Below are 16,512 nucleotides of genomic sequence, written 5' to 3' on the forward strand. Positions count from 1 at the left end.
GCTGAGGGTTGTCGTCTGGATAGCGGCGGCAGCCTCGCCTGCAGAGCTAAGGCACTTTCTTCCACCCCAGCCAGGAGGGTCACTTCCGAGCGACTCAGGGACTGAAATCGCACCATCTGGGCCCCTTGACTTGTTCAGCTTTTCCTCCTGTTTCTTGCGACGTTGGTTCTGGCTTTCATCACCTTATGTCCAGATTTTGTGTTTTATCGCTACACTTACCAAAACAATTTAACTTTGGTACTAAGAAAACAAAAGCCATTTCCCCCCAGTATTGCTCATAAGAAAAAAAGAGAACTCCTTAGGAAAGATTCCTTTGTCTGGAACCCTGAGGTTGGTGTTGGGTTTCCGAGCCCCTGGAGCTGGAGATTGGCAGAGCCTGAGGGCGGGGGGCACGGTCCGTATCGCCGGCGAGGATGCCCTGTCACACAGGAGGGGAACAGGGGCCTATAAGATACCCATTCCCCCCACCCCGCCCCGGTTCTCAGGGGCGAGCAGTTGAGGTGCTGCAGGAAGCTTTCACAACCTAGGGAGCTGCCCGCACATGAATCCCCTTCCCTAGGTCGGACCGTGAGTGAGCCTTTCCTCCCACCCCAGTGCTAATGGTTCCCCAATCTCTCCAGCAGGTCAGCGTGTGCGCGGGGCCCTGGCCGCGGAGGCCAGGTGGAAGAGCCTGGCCCAAGGGCGGGCCACACAGGCCGAGTCCCCTGCCCGCCGGGGGCGGGGCTCACACGCTGCGGGGCGGCCAGGGGCAGAGTGTAGGGAGCTGCGTTCGGGGTGACCGTGGGGCCTCAGGTGCTCAGGTCTCAAAGTACTTGTAGATGGCCGTCACGTAGAGCATCACGTTCTGCCAGTCCGGCCGCTCGGTCCCGACCATCTCGTTAATGTCCTGACAGAGGAGAAGAGGCTAGTTAGAGCCCGGGTTGCCTCCCAGCCACAGCACCAAGGGCTCTGGGGGTGGGGGCCTCCCTCATGGGACTTTTGTCCGAGTCTCACTGCACAGGTCAGCAGCCTAGTACCCAGGAAACTCCTCGCCCGGGGCGTAGGCAATGTCCAAGCCTCCTGCCCTGCCCAGGGCTGCCCCTCAAGGCTGGAAGGGGCTGGTCTCCTCTGGGGGAGGGGGAGTTGGGCCCTCCTCCCCACCTGCCTCTCCTCGCTAACCCCTCCGGCGTCACCTCTGAGTGTCCTTCCCACCAGGCACTGCCTGCCCCACGGTGGGAGACCCCCTGAAGCCCTGGAAGCCACAGTTCTCTGTGTCCTGTGTGGCCCCCGTGGTTGGGGAGACATCAGCTGATGCTGCTGGGAAGCGGGCGGGGGACCCTGGGCTCTGAGACGTGCCCGGGAGGCCCCCAAGAAAGACCCGCTGTCCTTGCAGGGCACTGCTCCCAGGGGTCCCATGGGTGCGAGACACAAATGAGGACCAGAGTCAATGGGATGGGGAGAAAGAACACATGTATGTTCAGTGTAAGAATCTCAATGGAAAGTTTTTAGGCTGGGGAACTGCCTGCTTATATATCAGCATTTACACATGGTGTAAAACATCCAGGTAATGAGAAATATTTCAACTGTAATTTCTCTCTCTCTCTATATATGATTGAATAGAAGCCACCCAGAAACACGTATTTCTGTGAACTCAGAAGACATATTTATGGAACTCTACACAAACACCCCTGCCGGGTAAAGATGAGTGCAAATATGTCTTCAAAGCTATCGGCTGTCACAAGGCAGGGTGATGGGTACCCTCAGGGTGGGAGGTGGCACTGGGGGTTCCTGACCTGGCCCTGTGGGGTCCTTCACTCTGTGGACCCCCGAGCTGTGCAACACCCCTGTCACGTTAATTTCATCAGCATCTCTGGGTGTGGAAGTCTCTGGCTTTGCATTTGGACGAGGTATTTTCTCCCTGGAAGTCAGACTTGGTGACGAGGCAGGAGCCCCCACGGAAACACGTCTGTCCTGAGCTACTGTAGCCCAGAGCACAGCCCTGACCCCAGGGCTCCTCCGCCTCTCTTCCCGCCCTTGAGAAGCGCTCTGGGGCCTTGCCCTCCCCTCCCCTGCCTCTACTTTGACACCCGAGGCAGATCTGCTGGAATGTGCTTTTGACAGCGAAACGTGACCACCCCCCACTCAGGGCGCTTCCTTGGGACACTTGACGGGAGGCATAAAGAGCGCCGGGCAGGGGACCATCTGCACCCCACCCGCAGGATGTCCTTGTGGCTGGTGCAGGGCCCGCCGGGGCCCCAGTCCCCACCCAGAAGCCTCCTGGTCACCAGGCCTCCCAGGGGTCTCTCCTCAGGGGACGGGGGCTCACCAGTGTGGACTTGATGCCGACACTCTCGGCAGCCTGGAAGGCCAGGGTGAAATTCCTCCGCTGGAAAAGAAACCGTGTGACAGGTGCATGAGCAGGGCCGGGGAGGGCAGCCTGACCAGCCCGGTCCACACCCATGCCCGACGCCCCGCCCCTCTGGTGACAAGCTGCGGAGTGACACCCACACACTTGTTCTTTCCTCTCCGCACAGGAGGGTCACTTTTCACACATCAGCTCTGAGCTGCCCAGCACCCCCAAAGCTAATAAGCAACACCTGTGAAATTGTTTCCTCCCCGTGGGGGTTTTCAAAGGTCATCTGAAGGGCAGGAGGGGCCAATGGGGGTGCACACTAGAGGGCTTGGGCCTGGGTCCTCTCCCAGTGCCCGTCTGGGCAGGGCTGGACGTGGGGAAGGTGGCCTGGTGTGGGTGGCGCTGCCCAGCCCACTCTCCTCAAGAAGCCCTGACCCTCAATGTCGTTCCCAGAGAGGCCACCGGGGTGTGCGAGGAGCCAGCAGCTTGCCCCCCGCACCGCCATGGAGGGCTCTCTCCCCTCGCCGCCTGCCCTCCATGGCCTCACCTTATCCTGACTGTTGAGCTCCTGGTAGGGAATGTGAGCGGGCAGGTACGTGTGCAGGAGAGCACAGAAGGCCAGCCCGTCGTTCCAGCTGCTGCTAAAGTTGGTGATGTCGATATTCTGCAGGAAAAGAAAGAAAACATGTGAGCAACACACACTGCGGGCTTCTCAGGAGATGGCCGAGGGGGGCGGAGGCCCCCAGGCCCAGCAGGCTGAGCTTCTGCAGGAAGCACGGCAGGATGGGGGGCTGGGGGCCGAGCCCAGGACCAGCTGGTGTCCGTGACCGGCCCCCACCCTGCACACCAGATCGCTGCAACCACAGCAGCAGAAATTTGAGCCACCCAAACCCTGGCCTGAGAGGACACAGCCCTGGGGGCCAGGGGCTCCGCCTCCGGGGCACCGGGGAGCAGCAGCGCTGTTAGGAAGAGCTGTGGTCCAGCCTCCTCCCCATCATTTACAGGACATCACAACCCCTGCACTCTGAGGACCAGCCACCAGCCTGCACTCGGCGCCAATGACCGGGGGGTGGGGGGGTGGGGGGGTGCGTGGGGCTCCCACAGTGCATCTCCGAGAACCACCTCGACTCTTTGAAGGGGTACCTACTCCATATTCAAATTAAATTGTTAACAACTACAGAAGAAACACGTCATTCAGAGTATTTTATTATATGATAAAGCAATTCAGCTAGAAAGTAGCCTTTACCTTTATTTGCAAGAACCCTTTTGAAGCTGAAACTCCACAATGAAATTTGGAAATTCACACGCTTTATGAAAATGCCACAAACTGAAAAAGAGAGCACCCCAACGCCCAGCACCTCCTGCTTCATGTCTTACTGTTTCATGCAGCCTTCAAATGCATGAGTCCGCTTCCTGGGTGACTGTGCTCGAGGCGGCAGTCCTCACTCCCCGGGAGCAGCGGCCGAAGAACAACAATGCTATTCACCTCTGTAGGGAGTGTTCTACAAAGTCTGCCGCCCGACCCCCTTACAAACCGTTAGGTCCTGACACCAAGTAGGGCCCAGGGACAAAGGGCGGGTGGGGAGGGTGGGGCTCTCCTGACAAAAGCAGCAGGTAGTGTGGAAACAAACTCTGTCACCAAAAGGAAGCGTCCAGCCCTGACTGCAGGCACCCAGGACGCTGCCCTCTGGGGACTGCTCAACCATGACCCTCTGAAGGGCAGCAGCTCTGGGGGCAGTGATCCCAGAGGTCACTCCCTCAGTGGCCGCCAATCCGGCCTGGAGGACTTGTCCATAAACTGTGGTGAGGAAAGTGATCAGGTTAAGGTGCAAAGGGGCGCAAATCTGCTGACAGCCCCAGGGAAAGGCGGTGGTAAGGTGTGGTGGCCGTGGGCCATCTGATGCGGCCATCTAAGGGCAGTGCCAGCCACTCAGTGACATCACCGCCCCCCTAAGATGAGGCCTGGGCAGCCCCTGCCTCACTGGTCCCCACACTTGTGACCATGAAGACGCTGCCCCGACAGGCTGGCTGCCCTCACAGGCCTCTGCTCCGCAACAACCACAGTTATGGCCATGGCCAACCTGTCCCTTTGATGTCATCGGGATCTCAGGAAGCAGCCAGCAGGGGCGCTTCAGCCCCACCTGGGACTAAGCTAGGACCAGGGAAGGAAGTCACCTGTCCAAGGTGTGGGGCTGGTGGGTGGGAGGACAGGGCTGGCAACCCTGGTCCCCAGCATCCTCCGGGCCGTGTCTCACTTTAATTCTCATAAACCCCAGAAGCGTTTTTCCATGAGGCTCAGGTCACAGATGATTCCTGTGGGATTATTCCTCCCAGTCGTCAGGGCCAAACGCCCTGACAAAAGAGCCAGGACACTGGTCGCCATCGCATGGGCAGCAGGGAATGAGCTTCTTCACAACGTGTCCCAGCTCTGCACGGGGCTGAGTGTAGCTTACAGCAGCCAGAGGCTCCGACCCCTGCCCGTGGGTCACATGCACGCCCGGAGGAAAACAAATCTCTACTTCCTGCCGCTAGGCCTGATGTGGCGGAGCCTACGTGCCTGGCCTCACCGGCCTGAGGCAAAGGCCCCAGCACCAGAGAAAGCAGCTGTGCCCCAGCTCCCAGCTGTGGGAACCTGGCCATCCAGCTTCCTCCAAACAGACCAGACCCCCAGCCTGGACCCCGCAGTCAGAGCAGCACCTCGTGAATGAGGCACCCCGAGGAGACAGCGGGCCTGGGGCCCCAGGGCAACGACGACCAATTTCTAAATCAAAACAACCGAAACCCAGACCACTGCCCTGCCCCCTGCGAGATGGAGGGGGCCCGGCCAGTGTGGCCCCGGCCCATCCAAAGACGCTGGACAAGCAGACAGGCCCTGACACAGGGGTGGGCGGGGAGGTGGGGAGGCCTGCACCCTCTGCTCCCATCTCACCATCTACTTCAGTGTTTTTCATGTTCGGGGCTGAAAAATCAAACTATTGATACTATGAAATAACACAGACAGAACACAGAAAAGCATGGAGACAGCAAGGCTGTCTCCAAAGCTGAAAAGCACAGGGAAGCTGGGACGTTCCCAGCCTCCTGTCTGTGCTCTGGGCCCCACGGCTGTCACAGAGTATTAATAAAAGGACAGGATCCATAGAAAGAAATAAATGCGCGGAAAGGTACAAAAACTGTATGAAATTGCCAGAGGAATGGCCGTTCCCACGGGAGCCACCCCCTCCCACTACCGGCTGTGCCCAAGCAGGGACCACAGGGAGCTCCAGGCCCCCGAGGTGAGCAGTGGGCCGGGGACCCGGGCCCCACCCCACCCGGTTTCCTGAAGAAGAGCGCAGGTAACAAGCTCTCATAAAATCATTCAACACCCAAGGCCGGAGGGATGGCGACGCTATGACCGCTCATCGCAAAGCAACTCAAATGCCACAGGGACGTGCACGGACCGTCTCTGCAGGCCTGTGAGGACACCAGAGCCGCAGCCCTCCAGGGTGGTGCAGGAGACCTTGGCCTTGGAGGGAGCCAGAGTGCTGACCCCCAGCGAGACACCCTCAGGCCTGCAGGCAGGGGCCTGGGTATGAGTCGTCTGGGGCTGAGCTGGGAGCAGGGGACAACAGGGTGGCGAGCAGGGAGGGGAAGTGAGGGCTACAGAGGCTCCGGAGAAAAGCAAACTGGACTTGGGGACTGACTGGCCGTGAGGAAGGAGAGAGCCCGCAGTCTGTGCCGGCAGAACTGGACAGCAGGGTCCTCCAGTGACGCACGGCTCACTGCGGGGAGGTACTCCCGACAATTATGCCTGTGGCACCCAGGGAGGTGCCTGGTGCTGACACGAGGGTCCGCAGCTGGGGACGCAGTGTAGGGGGGGCGCCGGGGGTGGCCGGAGCGGACAGTGCGCAGGAGGGAGGCCTCAGACCAAGCCCCTCAGTATAAGGGCCAGGCAGAGGAGAACCGCCTTCAACGGGACACAGGGGAAGGCCCGACAGGCGGGACAAACCAGAAGCCAAAGGAAGAAGCGTCAGAACTGGGAGGGGTCAACAGCATCAGTGCTGCCAGAAAGCCCGCTGAACAAGGCAGCACTCAGGGTGCCACTGGTCCCAGTGAGCAGGTCACCAGAGGAGTCCCACAAACCACAGCACAGGGCACGTCATCTGCACAGCCTCGCAGCTCTCACACACAGACTTCGTCACGTATTTCCTTCACAAAGTTGTCCAGAAATGGAATTTTTGTTTTCAGAAAGTGGTACTTCCAGTGAAGAGGAAGGTCCTTGACTATGAGACCCGTGTTCCAGTGCGTTTCTCTCTGAAGCAGCTGCAGGGTCAAGGACCTTCCGCCCTACGGGCCCTGACACCGCAGCTCTGCAGGTGGCCAGCTGATCCCTTTACAAAAAATAATACTCATAGAGCCAAAAATGGTGCTTTTTGAGGGGAACATGCACACTAACGGGAGGACTTTCTTCGCACTATTCACAGGCAATGCCAAGCTCTCTAAGAATGAAACAGTTTTCTTTTAAAATAGAGACACATAGTAATTATAATACAAGTTGCTAATTAATGAATTCAGATTTCGCATTTAGCTTTCAGGTGTCTTCAGGGCTCTCCTACTGCACAAGATAAGTATAAGTTTGGACAAAAACAAGAGGGTTACGGGAGTTCAAAAAAGCCTTGAGGGACTTCCCTGGTGGCGCAGTGGTTAAGAATCCACCTCCCAACGTAGGGGACACGGGTTCGAGCCCTGGTCCATAAAGATCCCACATGCCGCGGAGCAACTAAGCCTGTGCGCCACAACTACTGAGCCTGTGCTCTAGAGCCCACGAGCCACAACTACTGAGCCCACGTGCCTAGGATCTGTGCTCCGCAATAAAGAGAAGCCACCACAATGAGAAGCCTGCTCACTGCAACAAAGAGTAGCCCCCTCTCGCCGCAACTAGAGAAAGCCCGTGCACAGCAACGAAGACCCAACGCAGCCAAAAAAAAAAAATAATAAATAAATTTATATTAAAAAAAAGCTTTGAGCACAGACTCAAATGAGGTGCTTCACCCCATTTTCCTTCCATCCAGGAAGGGCCGACGGTGATCTGTAGGCAGATGGCTGTGGCCTGTGTGCAGGGCCCTCAGCTGCCCTCTTCATCTCACCAGAGCTCAGACTCCCCTGGCCCCCGCTGCCCTTGGCGGGCAACTCCCCGAGCTGGGACATGTGCCCTCCCCGCTCCTGCACCCTTAGATGCGGCCTGCCCCCACCTGTGGCAGCAGGTGAGTCCCACCTCTGTGCATCGAGGGTTGAGGGCTGGAGTCTGAGAGCCAAGAAGTTACACAAATGGCCACAAAAAAAGATTAAGAATAGGTCATAAAACATCTTAAAATGTTTTAATGTGTCTGAAGTTTAATTAAGGGCCATAAAATGCACCCCAAATACCACATAGTTGTTAAGGTTCTGATCTATTTAAGGAAATGCCATTTTGGGGGCACAAGGCAAAGGGCCAAAACCCATGATTAATCTCTGCAACACTCATGGCAGCACTTCCTCCGCCGTCTCAGCCGCCGTGGTGGGATCCCCCCGTGACCGTGACCATGACCGAGTACACCGCCTGCCTTTGGGAGGCAGGACAGAGCCACAGACAAACCCTGTCCACGGGGCCTCGAGGCCTCAGCCCTGGGCCGAGGGACAGGGTTTGGAGGGTGTTAGGGAATCTGGGTGAGGAGGGTGGGGGGTGCAGTGCCTAGAAGAGAGGGAAAAGCCACCAGGAGGCGGGTTTTAGCACTCCGGGAGCTACTGTTAGCGGGAGGCCCCAGAGGCCCCGGGAGGAACACGCAGCAGCCTGCTGGTGCTGGGGTGCCTGCGCTGGCTGCACATCTGAGGTGCTGCCTGGGGCCTCCATGCTGTCTCCTGTTTGAAGTTGAGCCAGGCTCTGCTCCAGGTCAGGGGAGGGGAGAGGAGAGGAGGGGGGAGGTGGCAGGGGTCTGGGGAGTCTGAGGCCCACTCGTCACAATGTCCATGTCGGGACGTGTGTAAAGTGGGAGGAAGGAAGGAAAGATGCCAGGGCAGGCAGCCCAGGGGCCAGCGACCCCGGAGACAGGCCTGCATCTTGTGCCCTGTGGGGGAAGGGGTTCCAATAAAGGCCTCAGAATCACGGGCAAAACCTTTTCAAGGTGACACCTCTCAGCCATCCGCCGGAGAGGCTGATCCGGCCGGTCTGGTCACCATTCTCCGTAAAGTTCCCCAGATGCCCTGAGTGTGCAGCCAGGAGGCAGGACCACCGACCCGACGACCAAAGGCAGCTGGAAACATGGACGGGACATTCCAGCATGAGGCCTGGCCGGGCCAGCTGGACCTCACACTCAGGATCCTGTGCGCTGGGGAACCAGGCCAGGATCAAGCACTGGACGGAACCTTCCTGACCAGACTCGACATAAGGCAACCAAACAGCCGATGGAGGAGCCTGTCTGAAAAGAGGAATTCCTGGGACAGACGGAGCGAGACCAGCACTGTTGGGCGACCGCAATCAGCAGCGGTAGCGAGCCGGCCTCCCTCCCCTCTACCTGGTCGGACGGACACAACTCCACCTGAGGGGCTTCTGCCGGAAATCTGAGCTGGAATCAGATCCAGCCTCGAATCAACTACCAGTTTATATCAGGGACAGCACTGCAGGGCTGTCAACAACAAACCTAAAATGCAGACGCTCCACAGGACACAGTCCAATTCCTTCCAAAGACAAACTGAAAGGAAACAAAAAGAGGGATGGGAGTTTTAAGATTAAAACAGACTTAAAAGAGGCATATTATCCAAATGCAATGTGTGAACCTTATTTGGATCTTAAGTCAAGCAAATCAACGGTAAAACTGACCATGATTCGATTGGGAAGTCTGACCTCTGTCCAAATATGTGGTGACATTAAATGGCTGGGACCTGCTTCGGAATCACCAGGCAGGGGTGGGAGAGCAAGGACTGTGCGCTGACCACCCGGGCCTGGGCGGTGTACTGAGTGTCCTTTAATATTCTCACAGCTTTCGTGTGTATTTGAAAATTTCCATGAAAACCAAACAAACCTACAACTCAATGACAGACAGACAATGACAGACAAACCCAAAGGCCCAAATATGAAAATGGGCAGAGGATCTGAACAGACATTTCTCCAAAGTCGACGGACAATGGCCAGCAGCACAAGAGAAGATGCTCAAGGCTGTTGGTCACCAGGGAATTGCAAATCAGAACGAGGCTGAGCCACCACCTCAGGCCGCCAGGATGCACAGTACTTGGAAAACTGGAAACAACAGATGCTGGTGAGGATGTGGAGAAACCAGAGGCCCTGTACTTGCTGCTGGGAACGTAAGACAGCGCAGCTGCTGCGGAGCAATGTGACGATTCCTGGTCACTTACACGTAGAATCACTATGCGCCCCAGTGAGGCCACTCCTTGGGGACAAACCAAGAAGACCTGAAGATGGCGTGGACACAAATCCCCCACACGAGTGTCCACAGCAGCACAGAAGTCCAAAGGTGAAAGCAACACAAACGTCTACCAACCGGAAAATGGATAAACAAAACGGGGAGCATCCCCACGGTGGGGCGTTTTCGAGCCACAGAAAGGAACGATACATGGTACAAAGTGGATGAATCTGGAAACGTTACGCTGAGTGAAAGTGAGACACAAAGCCCACAAATTACATGACTCCATTTATATGAAACACCCAAAATAGTGAAACCCAGAGACAGAAAGCAGATGTGTGGCTGTCAGGGGCTGGGGCCGGGAAACAGTTCCAGATGAGAAGTTCTGGAACTAGACGGTGCTGACGGACACACAACAATGTGAATGTACTTGATGCCACTCAACTGTAGACGTAAAAATGGCTAAGATGGTACGTTTTATATGATGTGTATTTTACTACAATTTAAAAAATTGTCTGATGTTCAGAAGTAGCTTATGCTCAGTAAGTCTGTACACAAGGTAGGCCTCAAAAGCAACTAACTTACCCGCAAGTGTTTACTGAAGAAGTTACGGCTCACAGGCAATGACTCACGAGTGCATTTTATGGGAATTTACTATGGCCCTGGCCCTGCTCTAAAATTTTTTAATTTCTTAAAAACAAACAGTTAAAGGTAGAAGCAGGGTATCAGTCTGCTTCCTTTACCACCAGGATACACCAAGCACTCTGCCAACTCAAAAGGGACCTGACCCACCGCCCACCCTGGGGATGGCTGTCCAGTGTCCTGGGAGGGAAGGGGCCGCACTGACCTGCAGTGACGCTGCCTGATGTGCTCAGGGTGCGAGCACACATCCAGGAAGCAGCTCTAACTATGCTGAAGCTCCAGAGTCCAACGTAGAACCATGCACCACAGGCTTAATGTGCTGTAATAACTCTTTTTAGTCAAATGAACCTATTTTGAGGGGACACTTCATGTCACCCTAAGGGACCGGATTGATGTCCCCATATTTCCCACAAACCCCTCCCAAAGGAAACTTTTTGTGTTGGAGCACACAGGACCCATGAGGTCTGCTGTCTGAAAATTCAGGAAACAGCCACCAGGCAGGGATGGTTGGCAAGAGTCCCTGGTGAGGTCAGTTAAGTCACGAGCACGGGGCAAGTCTGAGCAGTTTTATTAGCAGCGTAGGAACTAACTCTTTTCTAGACTGCGTCTAGCTCTGACAGGGTTATTACTCACTAAAATGCAATTTCAACCGAAGGAGACACAGTACTCCCAGCTGTACCTTTCCTGTGTGTGCTCTGGGGAGGCGTGGGCATAGAGGGAGAAGGGTGGCTGGTCCCAGCCCCAGCGGCCCAGGGAAGTGTTTGAGGAGGAGAAGGAGCACTCCTGAACTTCCCAGGACGGCCTCTTTCAGGGTATTCTTGGGACAGAGGTCACCAATCTTGTACTCAGGCTCTGAAACATGGATGCAGTGCACTCTGGGTGCTGCAGCCTTGAGGGCTGCCCAGCATGAGCAGCTCCGACTCGTGGGAGCCGCTGTTCAAATGCCTTCTCCGAGGAAGGGCCCTCAGTCTAGCTGGAGCTCCTGGGGCAGCTCTCAAGGCTCACTCTCCCCTGGCTTATGTCTCAGTTGATGCCTTCTACCGAGCTGAAGGCTCCCTCTCTGCAGAGTAGGAGGCATCGTGGGTTTAGCGTCCCAGGGACCTGGGGCCACTCCTTACAAGCTACAGGGCTGTGGGCACACAGTTTAACTTGGAGGAGTCTCAACTTTCTCATACACAAAATGGGGAAAAGACCCAATTACGAGGATTTAATAAAGTGCCGGCTAGCGCTCGCAGGTCTCGCTCGGCCCCTCATCCGGCCTCCTGAGGCAGTGCTGACCGCCTTCTGTGACACAGACGGGCGCAGGCCAGGGAGGCCCCGCTGGGTCCGAGTCCCTCTCCTCTAGTCAACACCCAGCCCCTGGGGACCCTTATTTGGGCCGGACATGAAAACTGACGGCTCCGTGAGCGGCCCGTCTCTGTCGTGGGACCACAGCACCTATGGCCCGAACAGCACCAAGCAAAGGTTTTCCGCTCAGGCTGCAGCTCCGCGAGCGGCTGTTCTCCACCAAGCACCGAGCAGAACCCTGGGCTGCTCGCAAGGCCCTCCGCAGAGGCTGCTCCAGAGCTGGCTTAAGAGCAGTCTGAAGGGAGGGACAGAAAATCCAGGAAAAAAGGCCTGAGGATCTGAAAGCTTCAGTGTAGCAATGGGCTTTGAAAAAAAAGTTTCAGCTTCTAAACATGAGGGCTGCTGAAAGTAAGACAACACTTTATAAAGCATAAAGGACAGACACAGAGTGCACCTAGACTCGTTCAAACACCTTACACTTGAAAAATATAATTCATGCAGAAAAGGAAACTACCACACAGAGACTGCAGCACAGTATTAATCCATCAGAGCAAAGGCGTGGACACAGCCCTGCTGGGACCCCGGCAGGGAGGATGCTCATGGGGACGCACAGCCACCCTCCCAGCCCTCAGAACACCTTCGGAGGCGCTGAGACAGAAGGAGAGCCTAGCCTGGGAGGACCACGGACAAGTCTTCCCGTTTCTGAAATCGCAGGGAACTCGTCTGTCTGACCCAGGACACCAGGACGCCCAGGGGCCAGGCAGCCCGCACGTGAAGGGGCCGTGAGGGGAGGAAATGATCCCAGGACAGAGCCGCTCAACACAGCACGCTCACCTCAAGAAGAACTCACTTCACTGCCTCCAGCAGGAACTGCTGCTTTCAAATCTGTCAGTGGATTTGTTTCTACACCTACCAGGTACCGTTCTGGCAGAGGGAAAATGGCAAAACATCTAAAATAGGGAACACAGACAGCTGTGGCACCACCCTCTTGTACTTCTCTCCAAAGCCCCAGCTCGATGGTTTACTTACCTGCCCTTGAGGGCAACAAGCAGAGGGAAGTGGGAAAACGCTTCTCTCTGGACCCTGTGGTGGAGCGTGACTCCCCCTTGTCCGTCCTGCTGGGGCCCTGTGCGTAGCGCTGGGCTCCTGAACTCCCGGCTCCTTACTTTTCTGGTTTTCTTTTGCATACAAGTTGGTTTCTTGGTATAAAACATGTTAGGATGCAGTCAGAGAGAGAGAGAGTTGAGGGCCATGAGGAGGGAGACGGTGTCAGTAGAAGTCTGATGGTCGCTCACACCTGGAGCCTTCGTGGCACAGTAGTGCACACTTGTGATCACAGATCTGAGTCATACAAAAGGCGGTCTGACGCCTAGGAAAAGGCGTAATTTTAAAAGGCCTGGAAATATTATGTTTCAAAAATAATGTTGGAAGTTCCTTGAGGGCAAAGGTCATGCTCTAGATGGCATTACATCCCTCCTTGTATTCAATGACCTTGTGATGGACACTTCACCAAGAAGGTACATGAATGTATCACAAACAAGCACATGGAAAGACACTCAACACCATTAGTTCACAGGCACCTGTGAACTAAACCAAAACCAAAACCATACACCTACGAGAGGACAGAGGCCGACCGTGCCCAGTCACGGCCAGGACAGGAAGGAATGAGGGCCCTTGTGCACGTGGGGGAGCAGAGGGGGTGCAGCCACTTGGGAAGACAATCTGGCAGCTTTTTAAAGAGTTAAACCTATACTGACCGCATGATCCAGCCAACCACTTTCAGATGCCTCTACAAACGCCTGCACCAAATGTTCACGGGAGCTTTCCTCACAACAAGCAACAACTGGAACCAGACAAATGTCCACCAACAGCCAAATGGATAACAAATTATGACATATTCATAAAACGGACTACTCTTCAGGAATAAAAGGAAATGAATTATTGATATATACAACAATATAAATGAATCTCAAAATAATTATGCTCAGTGAGAGAAGCCAGACCCCTCCCCAAATTGCACACACTATGATTCCATTTATACAAAATTAGAAAAAATGCAAACCCTGCAGGGACAGCAGATGAGTGGTTGCCTAGGGACAGTGGCGGGGGTGGGGCAGGACGACCGGCATGCAAAGGTGCCTGAAGAGGCTTCCGAGGAGGTGGAGATGCTCATCTCACGTGGGGACGGTTTCACAGGTGTGTTTCATCAAGTTGTAAAATGTAAATCTGTGCAGCAGTAGTGTTCATTTTGTACTGTACAGAAACTCCAAACCACTGTGTTATGCATCACAGTGCTGTGGGTCTACTAGACTTCAAAAATGAACGAACACACAAACACACAAAAAAGCAGATCAGATCTGTGGTCACCAGAGGTAAGGGTGGGGGAGGGGGAATTGGAGGGTACAAACTTCCAGTTTCAAGATAAATAAATACTAGGGACGGAACATAAACATGATAAATAGAATTAATATTGCCGTATGTTAAACATGAAAGTTGAGAGAGTGAGTCCTAAGAGTTCTCAACACAAAAATATTTTTCTTTTTTATATCTATACAAGATGATGGATGTTCACTAAATTTATTGTGGTCATCGTTTCATGATGTATGTAAGTCAAATCATTATGCTCAGGCTTCCCTGGTGGCGTAGTGGTTGAGTCCGCCTGCCGATGCAGGGGACATGCGTTCGATCCCCGGTCCAGGAAGATCCCACATGCCGCGGAGCGGCTGGGCCCGTGAGCCATGGCCGCTGAGCCTGCACGTCTGGAGCCTGTGCTCCGCAACGAGAGAGGCCACAACAGTGAGAGGCCCGCGTACCGCAGGGGAAAAAAAAAAATCATTATGCTCTACAACTTAAATCTATACAGTGCTGTATGTCAATTCTACCTCAATAAAACTGGAAGAAAAAAATATATGTAGTAATAACATATGTCAATTCTACCTCAATACATTTGTTTAAAAAAAAAGGGCATCCCAAAGCCACAAACACATTCAGATTTAGGTACTACACAGGCTCTCTCAGTTTTTAATCTTTTCCTCTTATTCCTGGTGTTTTGGAGTTTTTGTTTTTGCGGTACGCGGGCCTCTCACTGTTGTGGCCTCTCCCGTTGCGGAGCACAGGCTCCGGACGTGCAGGCTCAGCGGCCGTGGCTCACGGGGCCCAGCCGCTCCGTGGCATGTGGGATCTTCCCGGACCGGGGCACGAACCCGTGTCCCCTGCATCGGCAGGCGGACTCTCAACGACTGCGCCACCAGGGAAGCCCTGTTTTGGAGTTTTATGACTGAATGCAGTGCAGGGTTAAACCATGGCAGAACCTGCCCCAGGCCAGCGACTTACGGGAGGTGCTGTCTGCTGGACACCCAGGGTGGGCTCCAGTGAACCCCAGGGCACCTCTGCTTGCACAGCAGGAATCCTTCACCTCTTCACCGACTGTCACTGCTCCACCCAGGCTGCCTCTCACCTGTGAGCCAGTGTTTTTAAAAATCATTACCAGGTTCTGCCAGGTTCATGTCACATTATTAGCGTCTCTACTTCCTTAAATAAGACAAAGCCATCTCTGTGGCAGCCTGGACTCTTGAGAAACAGCCTGATGGTATTTCTCCCCTGCATCCTCTTCAAAGCCTCACAGCCCATCAGGAGGTGGGGTCTACTTCCCTCCCCTGGAGCCAGGCAGGCCTCTGCCCCCAGGTCATGAAAGGCGAGGGGCCGTTACCTGTCCCTCTCTTGGGACATTTGCCCTTGGATCGCGGCCAGCACGCTGTGAGGAAGCCCTGGCCACAGGGAGAGGCTGCATGGAGGTTTCCGGTCACAGCCCCAGTGAAAGTCTCAACCACTAGAGGCGTGAGGGCGGGAGTCTGCGATGGAGCAGAGGTGAACTGCGCCTACTGTGCCCTATCCACCGTACCTGTATGAGCCAAGTCAACGCCATGCTTACTGTAAGTCACCCACTCTTGGCGTGGTGCCTGTTACAAGGCAGGAGATTACAGACCAGCCTACTTTCTCCTGGGTCTGAAGAGCCCAACTGGAAAGGAAACCAGGTTCTCTTTCCTCTGCCCTACAGAATCTAATGGTTAATTACCCTTTCCATAGTTATATGTGTACCATGAGGCAGCAATGGAGCATCTTCTCAAATAATCTGCTTCTACAAATGAAGAGGTACCCTAAATTCCCCGAATGACCTCAGGCTAAACTCATTTGTGAAAACCCAGAGCATCACGTAGGTAATGAAATTAACCCGTCAAATCTCAACTCCTCTGTGGACTTCACATCGTTATGCTGGCACCCCACCCAAAGTCAATGAAGCACAAGAAGAAAAAAAAGGCTTCTCACGATGTAAGCGAGTAAGGACTATGCATGCTACCAGAGATGATACATAAAGATTACGTGACCCAGACAATTTAGTGATTCTGCTTTTAGCAAAATAATTAAGCAGCTCTTGAAAATGTTACTTTCCTGATTTATCTTCTATTTCTTAGCATTACTCATAAAATAAAAAGACCTACTTACTGGAAACTTACTGGAGTCTGGGGCACTGCTGGGGAAGCAGAACAGCTTGGTAGGAAGAGTCTGGGGCTGGGTGTCAGGAGACCCTGCAGCGAGAGCTCAGGCTGCAAGCACCCCGCTGGCTTGCAGCTTCCTCCCTATGGAATGGAAGCCCCATCTTCACGATTTCTAGGGGCCGTCTCATGTCTGACTTTCTCCAACTTCGGAGGATGGAATTTTGGATGCTGATTCCGATGAAGCACTTCAAACTTTATCTAAGCAAATGCACTCCTGAGACAAGTATCTTAAAGCTAACTAAGAGCGCTGGTGACCAAACCGTCGACCACACACAGCAGGCTTCTCTGTGTCCTCATGGGAGTTACACGGGAAGAAGGAAGG

At 54.5% G+C, this 16,512-nt stretch overlaps 1 protein-coding gene across 2 annotated transcripts in view; it reads right to left on the bottom strand.

Annotated features, from left to right (window-relative positions):
- Window positions 1-222: 222 nt before the first annotated feature.
- SPECC1L (sperm antigen with calponin homology and coiled-coil domains 1 like) overlaps window positions 223-16,512 on the bottom strand; it is a 120,915-nt gene continuing 104,625 nt past the window's right edge. For both annotated transcript variants that reach the window (XM_082853583.1, XM_082853584.1), the window contains exons 14-16: window positions 2,880-2,996; window positions 2,306-2,365; window positions 223-886 (exon numbers count right to left, since the gene is read on the bottom strand). In XM_082853583.1, coding sequence (XP_082709709.1) covers window positions 797-886; window positions 2,306-2,365; window positions 2,880-2,996 — 267 coding nt within the window. In that variant the 3' untranslated portion in view covers window positions 223-796. The remainder of the gene's footprint in view (window positions 887-2,305; window positions 2,366-2,879; window positions 2,997-16,512) is intronic.

The sequence above is a fragment of the Leucopleurus acutus genome (assembly GCF_964270905.1).
Source record: "Leucopleurus acutus genome assembly, chromosome: 13".
Lineage (NCBI taxonomy): Eukaryota > Metazoa > Chordata > Mammalia > Artiodactyla > Delphinidae > Leucopleurus > Leucopleurus acutus.